The sequence below is a fragment of the Mustela putorius genome, unplaced genomic scaffold (assembly GCF_011764305.1).
Source record: "Mustela putorius furo isolate JIRA1106 unplaced genomic scaffold, ASM1176430v1.1 tig00000129_pilon_pilon_pilon, whole genome shotgun sequence".
Taxonomy (NCBI): Eukaryota; Metazoa; Chordata; class Mammalia; order Carnivora; family Mustelidae; genus Mustela; species Mustela putorius.
In genome coordinates, this window is record NW_025421290.1 from 14,265,530 (window position 1) to 14,278,463 (window position 12,934).

General features: G+C 33.6%; 1 protein-coding gene across 3 annotated transcripts in view; it reads right to left on the bottom strand.

Annotated features, from left to right (window-relative positions):
• CUNH14orf39 (chromosome unknown C14orf39 homolog) overlaps positions 1-12,934 on the bottom strand; it is a 58,760-nt gene that overhangs the window by 23,806 nt on the left and 22,020 nt on the right. For 2 of the 3 annotated variants that reach the window (XM_045070156.1, XM_045070160.1), the window contains exons 8-13: positions 12,553-12,673; positions 9,250-9,347; positions 7,471-7,604; positions 6,698-6,774; positions 259-344; positions 118-176 (exon numbers count right to left, since the gene is read on the bottom strand). In XM_045070156.1, coding sequence (XP_044926091.1) covers positions 118-176; positions 259-344; positions 6,698-6,774; positions 7,471-7,604; positions 9,250-9,347; positions 12,553-12,673 — 575 coding nt within the window. The remainder of the gene's footprint in view (positions 1-117; positions 177-258; positions 345-6,697; positions 6,775-7,470; positions 7,605-9,249; positions 9,348-12,552; positions 12,674-12,934) is intronic. The other variant, XM_045070162.1, reaches the window with a different exon arrangement.

Here is a 12,934-nt window from a genome sequence, read left to right on the forward strand (position 1 = left end):
TACTCTCACATAAAAAAAAAAAGATGTGAACAATCCAAATAATATATTTGAATAGTATAAAAACTGGATATAATTTGTTACTCCCATTTCTTAGGAAAAAATGTAAATAGCAAATACCTGTATCTCCTTTTTCAAACCACTGACTGCAATTTGATGGTTTCTGTGGGGTTAACAATCTAAAATACAATAAATAAAATTTTTATATTATTTGTTAAACTGATAAATTTCAGAATTAAAATATTTTATTTTAAAAGTTACCTGAAATGCATCATATTTTGAGAATTTTTAATAGCCACAGAATTTGAGCATTTTGAATGGTCATTCAGAGTAAAGTCATTAAGTACCTGAACAAAAGAAATTAAGTATTAGAACCAGCTGCACAGACAATAAAAATTTTTTGCTTGCCATGGTTACTGAAGATTCTCCAAGAACATTGTCATTCTCCTCATCATCATGAATATGAACAACTATAAACATTAACTGAAACCACTATATACAAAATATTCAAATGCTAGGAAACTTTAAGACTCATAAGGAATTTAGTATTTTGGACAAGTATAACAACTATGCTTCGTAGTATTTCTACATTTAAGGTAAACTTACAATTTTTTATCCCATATTTATGACTATTCAAGTCAATCTTAACCATTTTCTCAAATGATATTTGTCTATTCTTTTTTTTTTTTTTTTTTTTTTAAGATTTTTATTTATTTATTTGACAGAGAGAAATTACAAGTACACTGAGAGGCAGGCAGAGGGAGAGAGAAGGAAGCAGGCTCCCTGCCGAGCAGAGAGCCCGATGCGGGACTCGATCCCAGGACCCTGAGATCATGACCTGAGCCGAAGGCAGCGGCATAACCCACTGAGCCACCCAGGCGCCCCTATATTTGTCTATTCTTTATAACCTCTTAAATTTAGCATTAAAGAGCAAAACAGGTTAAAAGATTAAAACCTGAGATTTTTTTTATATATGTATGATAAAGGTAATATTTCAATGTTAACTTTAGATTTTATTTAATATCAATATCTAAGCCACTGCTTTACTAATGTTTGTATTGTCTGTTTCAAGTCATTGATTCTCTGTGAGTCACTCATTTTGAAGAGTTCTGGATTTTTCTTATTTGACTCAACATAAAAATATCTTTAATAGGAAAAATCCCATTTATTTTTATTATAACAGACATTGGTCTGAATTCTGTGATCTTATTGTGCTTTTAAATCATAAAAGACCTTGCCCCTTAAAGAACATTTGTCCCTTAAAGAATAAGTGTTGTTACTGTTTCGATGTATTAAACAATATACATTTTGTATGGGATCCCTATAAAAGTATTTGTACAAGTTAAGTAGTTATTCATAGTAAGATGCTAAGAACTAAAATTGCTGAATATTTACATTTTTATTTTTAATAAGTATTATGAACCAGTCCTCCAAAGTAATTACACCAAATTACATTCCCACTCTTGGTGACTTTACTAGATATTATCAAATGTTGTAGTGTTTGCAAATCTGATAAGGGGAAACCAGATACCTCATTGGTTTAATATGCATTTCCCTGTACCCCAAAATTCAAGCATCTTGTTTAGTGACACGTTCTCTGTAAACTGTTTTATCTTTTGCCTATCTTAAAAATTAATTTGTATTATGTATTTATGTATTACACATTCTGCATACCAATTTCCTATCTATTCCGTCATTCTCTATAACTTGTTGGTGTCTTTTGTCACCACTGATCAATTTGTCTTTTCTTAACACCACACTGTTATAATCATTGGATTTTGATAATATTTTAAAATGTTCTGGGACAGGGTGCCTGGGTGGCTCAGTCGATTAAGTGGCCAGCCAACTCTTGATTTTGGCTTAGGTCATCATCTCAGGGTTGTGAGACTAAGTCCCACATTGTGCTCTGCACTGGGTATGGGGCCCGCTTATGATTCTTTGTCTCCCTCTCCCTCTGCCCACTTGCTCTCTCTCCCACCCTAAAAAAAAAAAAAAAAAAAAGTTCTGGGATTATGTAAATATTCTGGAATTAGGACTGTGGTGATGGTTATACTACCTTTAGAATATGCTAAAAACTGGGGAACCTAGGAGGCTCAGTTGGTTAAGCCTCTGCCTTCCGCCCAGGTCATGATCTCAGGGTCCTAGGATCGAGGCCCACATCGGGCTCTCTGCTCAGTGGGGAGCCTGCCTCTCCCTCTCTCTGCTTGCCTCTCTGCTTACTTGTGAATTTTCTGTCAAATAAATGGATAAAATCTTAAAAAAAAAAAAAAGAAAAAAAGAATACACTAAAAACCAATGAAATGCACATTTTAAAATGAATTTTATGATAAACATTTTGATATCTAAGAGTACGAGTTTCTCTCACATTGTTTAAAAAGATCTTTTATTTTAAATCTTTAAAATTATTTATTAATCTGTTGATAAAGTGTCAATATGATTGACAGACTTTTCTAATGCTATCATTATAATTCTTGGGAAAAGCAACTTTTAGTCATAATATATTGTTTTTTTAATGTTACAGTGCCAAACTAGGTTTCCAAATGATTTATTTGGATTTCTACATGTATATTCATTCTTGAGATGAATGTATAATTTTTTTCTTTCACTATCTTTGTCCTTGCTACCTAAGGAATAGCCATGCATAATTTATTGGCTAGTTTCCAACTTTTTCCTTACTCTAGAATTACTTATTAATAATAAATAATAAAATGATTACTCTCAGCTGGCTATTTTTCCTCTCAGGGAGCATCTGACAATGTCTAGAGACCATTTTCTATTGTCTTTTCTTTGGTGTGAGTGCTATTTGCCTCTCGAAGTTCACAAGATGACCCAACAAAAAAGGATTATCTCGCCTAAAATGTCAATAATGTCAGAGTTTAGAAATTCTGATTTAGTCCTTAAAGGTTTGGTAGAATTCACAGGAAAAATGGATTCTGGTATGTTTTGAAAGGGGTGTGTGTGTGTGTGTGTGTATGTGTGTGTCAGAGGGAGAAGGGAGGCAAGTAGGGAAGGAAAGAGCAAAACAGAGATTTGCTTACATTTCAGTTTAGCTTATGTTTCCAGTTCTTCTAGTTTATGGTTCTATTCATGTCTTTCTTTTTCAGTCTACTTAACAATTTATATTGTCCTAGAAAATTAACCCCCTCACGTAATTTTTCAAATTTATTGTCATAAAGTCTTGCATAGTATTCTCTTAGGGCCTTGAAAACATTTCTTCCCTATGTACAAGGATATGCACTTTCTCCCCTTATTATTATTCCTTTTGGGAGGTGGGGCTTCTCTTTTTTTTATACTTGCCGCAATTTTATTTTATTGATATTTAAAAGTTATTAACTTCTGGCTATACTGATTAACCCAACTTTCTAATTTAATTAATTTCTGCTTTTCTCTTTATTAATTCATACTTTCTTTGGATTGTTATTTTCCTGTTTTGAGTTGAGCTTTTTTCACACTTTGAATTGAGCTGTTCACACTTAGAGTTCAGCTAATTTTAATCTTTATTTTCTAATATACTTGTTTTCAAATATAAATTTTGGAGGACCAATTTGGATACATTCCATAGGTTTTGGTTTATAGTATTCTAAATAGTTTTATTTTGATTTCTTCTATAACCCCCAAATAATTGAAAGTGTATGAATTTCTGTTTCCTCTGCTAAATACTTTTTTGAGGAGGATTTATCTTTTTGTTGAACTTTTCTTTTTTATATAGTGGTAAGTAAAGAGAACAACTTTTTAAAACTGGTTGAAATATCCTTGTAGTTGTAGTAAATGGTCAATTTTGGTGAATACTGCAAATATCAGGAAAAGAAAGCATACATGAATCTGAGAAATGATCTTGTTTAAGATGCTGTTATTTCATTCATTTGGTTTTGTAGTTACAATGTACCCAAACTCAACACCTAAACTCAAGATAGTACTTTTTTTGAGAGAGCTATCCTTTTTAAACTGTGGATTCAATACTTTCTTGGAATTCTATAAATGTTTACTTTATATATGGTGCATCACGGTTCTTAGAACTTGGTGAGTTACTCTTTTTCAAAAATGTGAAATATAGTTATCTTTATTAATGATTTTTGTCTTGAACTCTATTTTATATAATATTGTTACATCTGCTTTTTGTTTGCATTTGTCTGATATATATTTCCCATTTCCTTCTACCTTCACTCTTCATTTGTCAAATTGTTTCAGCTATTCTGTTTTAAAAGTATATGGCTGTTCCACTCTGGAAAACAGTATGGAGTTTCCTCAAAAAGTTATATATAGAACTACCTTACAATCCAGTAATTGCAGTACTAGGTATTACCCAAAGAATATAAAAATACTAATTCAAAAGGATACATGCACCTCTCTGTTTACAGCAGCATTACCAATAATACCAAATGGAAAGAGTCCAAATGTCCACTGACTAATGAATAAAGGAGATATTCACACACATACACACACACACACACACACACACACACACACAAATGGGAGTATTACTCAGCTGTAAGAAAGAATGAAATACTGCTATTTGCAATGATGTGGATGGAGCTAGAGAGTATTAGCTAAGTGAAATAGAGAAAGACAAATACCATATGATTTCACTCATATGTGGAATTTAAGATACAAAACAAATGAGGGGGGAAAGAGAAAGGGGCAAACCATAAAAGAGATTTTTTGATAGTTTTACAATTACAGAGAACAAACTGAGGGTTACTGGAGGGGAGGTGGCCAGGGGAATGGGTTAAATGGGTGATAGATATTATGAAGGGCTCTTAACTGTGATGAGCTCTGGATATTGTGTATAAGTGATGAATCACTATATTGTATACCTGAAAGAAACTGGAATTTCAAAACTTGGAAGAGGAAGAAAAAGCATATGTCTGTATTTATATATATATATTCCACAGAAGCACCTCTGTCAATTGCTGATTACTGATTTGTTTAAAACTATTTATGGCATCTTATTTTCTATTTACAATGCATTCTAGCTATTTTATCCACCCTTCCTTTCTTGCCTTTTGTTGAACTGATTAAGTTTTCTTTGTCTCATCCTTTTTTTCCTATTTTAAATTTTACACAAGGCTGGGATGCCTGATTGGCTCAGTTGGTTAAGCAGCTGCCTTCGGCTCAGGTCATGATCCCAGTGTCCTGGGACTGAGTCCCACATTGGGCTCCTTGCTTGGCAGGGAGCCTGTTTCTCCCTCTGCCTCTGCCTGCCTCTCTGTCTGCTTATGCTCGCTCGCTCTCTCTCCCTCTATCCCTGACAAATAAATAAAGTCTTAAAAAAAAATTTAAATTTTACACAAGGCATTTCATTTATGTTATATATCCTTACGTGTTTAATATACATGCATGAATTCACACTTTTTGTTTTCCAACAATTTATAAGTAAATCAGTATTATTTCTTCTCTACCTCTATCCCCAAACAAAAAAAAGAACTTGGGTAAATTTTTGTTTCCCTCACTTATCTTCCCACCTTCATCCCATATTGATCTAATCTGAAATTTTAGTACCAGATTTATAAGTTTTTGTAATTAATACATATTTAGAATTAATAAGTTTCATTAATTACTTTGGCCACCACTACACCTCTATTTGTATATATTAATCATGAATTAATGAAAGCAATCATATTTTTCATTGAGAATTTCCCTATGGACTATTTTCAGGAAAAATGGGGGACGATGGAGATGTGCCACATCAAAAGCCAGCTTTCTGGGTGGTACGTTCCCTGTTTTTCATAAGCATCATGAACTTCCTACAGTACCACTTATCTCTCTAACCCAAACTCTTACTCTTACTGCTTCCACCTGGAGACAGTCATGCCATTGCTGATGACTGCCCAAAGGAAAAGGGGTTATGAGATGAACAGGTGTTAACTAACTCCCACTGAAGTAACCCAACCAATTACCCTATTCATTATCTCCACACCTATTCCTTCTGCAAGAGTATTCTATACAAGTCATGGGCCACAATTTCCCTCTTCAATCCAATTCTGTTTTCCTTCTTCAGAAATATGTTTCTGATCTACTAGGTACAGGGCTTGGTTTTTTGTTTGTTTTTTTAGAGAGACAGAGTGTATGTGTGCATGCAAGCTTACGGGGAGGAGCAGAGGTAGAGAGAGAGAGAGAGAAAATCTTAAGCAAGTTCCATGTCCCGTTTGGAGCCCAGTGCAGGGCTCAATCTCACATCCCTGAGATCATGACCTGAGCCAAAATCAAAAGTCGGACACATAACTCACTGAGCCACCCAGGTGCCCCAGGACTTGGTACTTTTAAATATCTTTTCTATTTTTAAGAATGAGAAGGCTAGGGTGCATGGGTGGCTCAACTGAGCCTCTGCCTTCAGCTGGGGTTGTGATCCCAGGGTCCTGGGATCAAACCCCACATCTGACTCCCTGCTCAGCAGGAAGCCTGCTTCTTCCTCTCCCACTCCCCCGCTTCTGTTCCCTCTCTTGCTGTGTCGCCCTCTGTCAAATAAATAAGTAAAATATTTAAAAACAACAACAATAAGGCTATGCAGTGAATATTCAGGCTGACATTCTGAAATTGTTTTAAGATTTTTAGACCTTGAGTTATAGTAATGGCTGAGTTAATATATTTATAACACATATATACACATACACACAGACTTATGTTCCAAATGCAGTACATTCACGGTTTCATTTAATGCAAGCAAATATTTAATTTATACTATTAAAAAAGAAATGCCTACCTGCACATTGTTTTCTTTCTGTCTAAAGTCAATATTGGCAAGCTTTGCCTGCTTCACAGAACTTTCTTCTTTTTTATCTAGGTTATTAAATTGTACAACTTCAAATGAATTCCAGAGATAGAATCAAAAATTATGCCCAACATTCAACCTAAGCTTGTAATTTAAAAAATCAAGTTGCATGAATATTTAACTTAAAATATAGAAATGTGAAATTTCTACATAAGTTTTAATTCCATACTATATAACAGTTATTTCAATAAGCATGAATGTAAAATGAAAACCAGCTTACAAAATTACATCTTTATAATGAGGAACCAAAGAAGACTGGAAGAAAAAGAAGAGCTAATGGGGTTAAACTGATACAATGTAGTTAATCTAAGCTGCAAATCCACCAAATGAAACATGATTCAAATATCTTAGGAGACTAAGTCAGAAATATCATTAACACAAGTCTGCTATCCACTTTAATTATATATTCTGATAACGTCCCAAATGAAAAATTTCTTATTATTCATCCTCCTCTGACAGCTGTGCAAGCGGACCAGAACACTTCCTTTAATATCTTGTGAGTGATTTCTCTCTCAAAGAAAAAAATTTAGGCATAGAAGGCCTATCTTGTTTGCTCTCAAAAAGAATTAAAGTGGTATTTTTTTTTAGTTTACTGCTCTCATATTGTCCGTTCTTGCTTACACCTAATGATAGCAAAAACTGCTTCTATTTTTTCCATGTGTTTGCAAAGAAAACTAAGTTTTTAAATAATTAAGATACTGTACCTATAACTCTTGGTTCTGAAGAATGCATCTTCATTAGTCTGACTAATTTCTGAGATTCGTATGGAAGAAATAATTGACTGTTTTGAGGGGTTTTATTCAATATAAGTGTAGGTTGTTCATCTTTTTCAAAAATTCTGAAGAGTGAATTACATTAAATATTTAGTAAGTAAAAATGCATTTTAAATGTATACTACACAGTTTAAACTCATTTTGCATACACTAAAACTGAGTTCCAGAAAATTTGATAGATCTGCCCAATATTATTAAATTATTTACAGGTGTCACAGTTAAAACACACTTTTCCTGATTAAGTCTAGTACCCTTCTTAGTATACCACACTTTAATTTTTAGAACAATCATTTTAAAAGAATTTCTAAGTATATCAAAGGAATTTAAAACCAAAACTTTATCCACAAACAGCATGCTATATATTTCAAAGTACTTCAAAACTTTAAAAATAATTATTCAGGATCAAATCAGCTAGTACACTAGAATCCAGAAATCACTAAAGCAATTTATAATCATAAATACATCTTTTAAGTTTTTTACTGGAAGAAAAAAAAAACTCATTGAATTTTTCCTAAGTTAGAGAAATAATTTTAGTTATTGATAGTTAAATACTTTAAGTAATGATGTTATTTATAATAACTATCAAAATAGAAATTGGGTGAAAATGACAAAGCAGTTAGGTAAGTTCCTCTCAATATAGAGGATTTTTACAGTATTAAAAAGTTGTCAATGAAGTGAAATTCTAATCAATTTCTTCACAGAATTAAAGACAGATTATTATGGCTACGAGAAGTGTGAGGGGGGAATCAAGGAAATAATAAATCCAAAGAAGTGGGGTCTGAGAAATTAACTGGGGAGAGGAATGTGTTGAAAAATCAGGACAATAGCAATGGAACTTAATGAGACGAACTTAAGAATTTAAAAGGCTACAGGCAGAAGGAGAAAAAGTAGAAATTTTATCAGAAACTAACTATAATACACCTATTTTTCTGTCACACAATAACAGACAAAATCAATCCTTTTTTTTTTTTTTTTAATGCCTCCACCACTGAAGTCTATTTTATCACCATTAGGTTGAAAAACAAGGAAGCATAGGATGCCATAGATTCAGCAGCATTTTAATTCATCTTCAGTCTCTGGGGCAAAACAAGAACTGGTCAAGCTGGTGACAGGCGTGATAAAAAGGTAAATACAAAGCTATTTCCATAACTGTTCCTCTGTTTTACTCCTTTTGGTGACCCATCATCAAAATCTGGGTGAAATATGTAATGACAGGTTATAAAACAGCAAATGTGCTACTGCTACCTTATTTCTCTCTATACATTATCCTTGGCCTTACTAAATAACAAGCATACTTGAATGTTAATCTATAATATTTAAGGGTAAAAATCAATATTTCTCAAGAAATAAGCAGAAAATAGCCTGCACAAAAGTATATATAAATATACATGTAAATATGTGAATACTAGTGGCTTGGCACAGAATATAAAATATAGAATCAAATGCTTAGATGCAAAATAACTGCTCATATAAAAATCCCATCTTAAAGTTTACCTAGGGGTGCCTGGGTGGCTCAGTCAGCTGACCATCCAACTCTTGATCTTGGCTCAGGTCATGATCTCAGGGTCGTGAGATTGAGCCATGGGTTTGGCTCTACGCTCAGCATGGAGTCTGCTTGAGATTCTCTCCTTCTCCCTCTGTCCCTCCCCCTGCTTGTGCATGCTCTCCAAATAAATAAATAATAAAATCTTTATATAAAATAAAGTTTACCTATCTTTTTCTTTCAATTCCTTTATCTTTTCTATATTTTTATTTTTTTCTTCCAGAGTTTCTCCAAGATTCTTAGTTTCATGGAGTCTTGCAATCTGCTAAAAAGAAAAATGGCAAAGCAAAACAAAGTAATTATCTGCAAAGCAATAAGGAACATATGCTTCACCTTAACTAATGAATATGATTTTTTTCTATATAATCACAGGGTTTATGTTTTTGTGGCATTAGCTATCTTTTTTATAAATTTTTTAAATTTTTTATTTTTTTATAAACATATAATGTATTTTTATCCCCAGGGGTACAGGTCTGTGAATCGCCAGGTTTACACACTTCACAGCACTCACCATAGCACATACCCTCCCCAATGTCCATAACCCCACCACCCTCTCCCAACCTCCCTCCCCCCAGCAACCCTCAGTTTGTTTTGTGAGATTAAGAGTCACTTATGTTTTGTCTCCTTTCCAATCCCATCTTGTTTCATTTATTCTTCTCCTAACCCCCAACACCCCACATTGCAACTCCACTTCCTCCTATCAGGGAGATCATATGATAGTTCTCTTTCTCCAATTGACTTATTTCACTAAGCATGATACCCTCTAGTTCTATCCACATTGTTGCAAATGGCAAGATTTCATTTCTTTTGATGGCTGCATAGTATTCCATTGTATATATATACCACATCTTCTTGATCCATTCATCTGTTGATGGACATCTAGGTTCTTTCAATAGTTGGGCTATTGTAGACATTGCTGCTATAAACATTCGGCTGCATGTGCCCCTTTGGATCACTACGTTTGTATCTTTAGGGTAAATACCCAGTAGTGCAATTGCTGGGTCACAGGGTAGCTCTATTTTCAACTTTTTGAGGAACCTCCATGCTGTTTTCCAGAGTGGCTGCACCAGCTTGCATTCCCATCAACAGTGTAGGAGGGTTCCCCTTTCTCCACTTCCTCACCAGCATCTGTCATTTCCTGACTTGTTAATTTTAGCCATTCTGACTGGTGTGAGGTGGTGTCTCATTGTGGTTTTGATTTGTATTTCTCTGATGCCAAGTGATATGGAGCACTTTTTCATGTGTCTGTTGGCCATCTGCAAGTCTTCTTTGCAGAAATGTCTATTCATGTCCTCTGCCCATTTCTTGATTGGATTATTTGTTCTTTGGGTGTTGAGTTTGCTAAGTTTTTATAGATTTTGGACACTAGTCCTTTATCTGATATGTCATTTGCAAATATCTTCTCCCATTCTGCCAGTTGTCTTTTGGTTTTATTAACTGTTTCCTTTGCTGTGCAAAAGCTTTGATCTTGATGAAATCCCAATAGTTCATTTTTGCCCTTGCTTCCCTTGCCTTTAGTGATGTTCCTAGGAAGACGTTGCTGCGGCTGAGGTTGAAGAGGTTGCTGCCTGTGTTCTCAAGGATTTTGATGGATTCCTTTCTCACATTGAGGTCCTTCATCCATTTTGAGTCTATTTTCATGTGTAGTATAAGGAAATGGTCCAATTTCATTTTTCTGCATGTGGCTGTCCAATTTTCCCAACACCATTTATTGAAGAGGCTGTCTTTTTTCCATTGGACATTCTTTCCTGCTTTGTCGAAGATTAGTTGACCATAGAGTTGAGAGCTCTATTTCTGGGCTCTCTATTCTGTTCCATTGATCTATGTGTCTGTTTTTGTGGCAGTACCATGCTGTCTTGATGAAGACAGCTTTGTAATAGAGCTTGAAGCCCAGAATTGTGATGCCACCAACTTTGGCTTTCTTTTTCAATATTCCTTTGTCTATTTGAGGTCTTTTCTGGCTCCATATAAATTTTAGGATTATTTGTTCCATTTCTTTGAAAAAATGGGTGGGATTTTGATAGGGATTGCATTAAATGTGTAGATGGATTTAGGTAGCATTGACATTTTCACAATATTTGTTCTTTCAATCCATGAGCATGGAACATTTTTCCATTTCTTTGTGTCTTCCTCAATTTCTTTCATGAGTACTTTATAGTATTCTGAGTATAGATTCTTAGCTTCTTTGGTTAGGTTTATTCCCAGGTTTATCTTATAGTTTTGGGTGCAATTGTAAATGGGATTGACTCCTTAATTTCTCTTTCTTCTGTCTTGTTGTTGGTGTAGAGAAATACAACTGATTTCTGTGCATTGATTTTATATCCTGACACTTTACTAAATTCCTGTACAAGTTCTAGCAGTTTTGGAGTGGAGTCTTTTGGGTTTTCCACATATAGTATCATATCATCTGCGAAGAGTGATAGTTTGACTTCTTCTTGGCCGATTTGGATGCCTTTAATTTCCTTTTGTTGTCTGATTGCTGAGGCTAGGACTTCTAGTACTATGTTGAATAGGAGTGGTGATAATGGACATCCCTGCCGTGTTCCTGACCTTAGCGGAAAAGCTTTCAGTTTTTCTCCATTGAGAATGATATTTGCGGTGGGTTTTTCATAGATGGCTTCTATAATGTGTATTACTATCTTTTAGTGAAAGTTTTTAAACAAGGTCAAAATTAAAAATAATTCATACTCCTTTAACTCCTTTAACTTTTCCTTACAAATCCATTAACAAACCTAGATTCAGTGAACTTCCATCTTCTTTTTAAAAAGGTCAGAAGCAAAGTAGGTATCAATTTCCTATATATAGACACAGTTACCCTATATTTTGAAGGAAGTAGCATCTATTTTGTTCTTCTTATTAAAATGATTTTACATTATTTGGAGACTTATACCTATGAATGGTGAATGTACCTTCTTTAACACAATTTACAAAAAGTCCATAAAATCAGGTGTTCAATATTTTTTCTCATAATTTGGAAATGACTTTGATGGGTTCTCAAACAGTCAATGAAAGCCATTTTGGTAGAGGACAATAAAAATGTATTCGAGAAAAATATCATGCACCATCATCTTAAGGGCTAAACTAGTTCTAACTTAGTTTTATAAAGATTAAAACCATAAATATTCAAAATTAAATTATTTAAACAATTTACTGTCTTGTTCTCTTTTTTGACAACACTGTTGTAGCCCTTTTAGTGCCTTTAAATTCCTGTTATTAAGCTGTGTCTTGTTTTTAATTAATCTTTTTTCAACTTCCAAAGAAAATTAAACTATTCCGTAAAACTCATAACTAAATACGCTCTGTACCTAAAACACATATTGGCTCCAAAGGTAATCAGAGGTAAATAGATTTTCCTAAGTCTTTCTCTATATTTAGGCTCTTTAGAAATAGCACTTCTAAGACTGTCAACTAACATAGCATTATACTTATACATTAATACATATATTAGAAACATATTACAAAATATATACCTGGGTTAAATAATTTACTTCTATTTCCACTTCATCTACTTCTTTTTTCAATTCAGATGAACTTTTGGAATAATCACTGGCATGTTTAAGAATATCTTGTGTCTTAAATCTCATGTTAGCCCTTTTATGTTAAGGAACTATGTTATGCAAGTAAATTTTACATTTATAATATATGTACCATACCAGAAATAGTTAATACTATGTAACATTATTTATGTATGTTCCATATTGGCAATAAGCAATATTAATAACAGTATCTGAAAATAGAGGTAAAACTAATATAATCATTTGGCAAACTGACAAAGATAACTTATTGCTTACCTATGTTATATATTGAGCTTAAAACTCTTCCTGAAAAATATTTGTTAGAATTTTTCCTTTT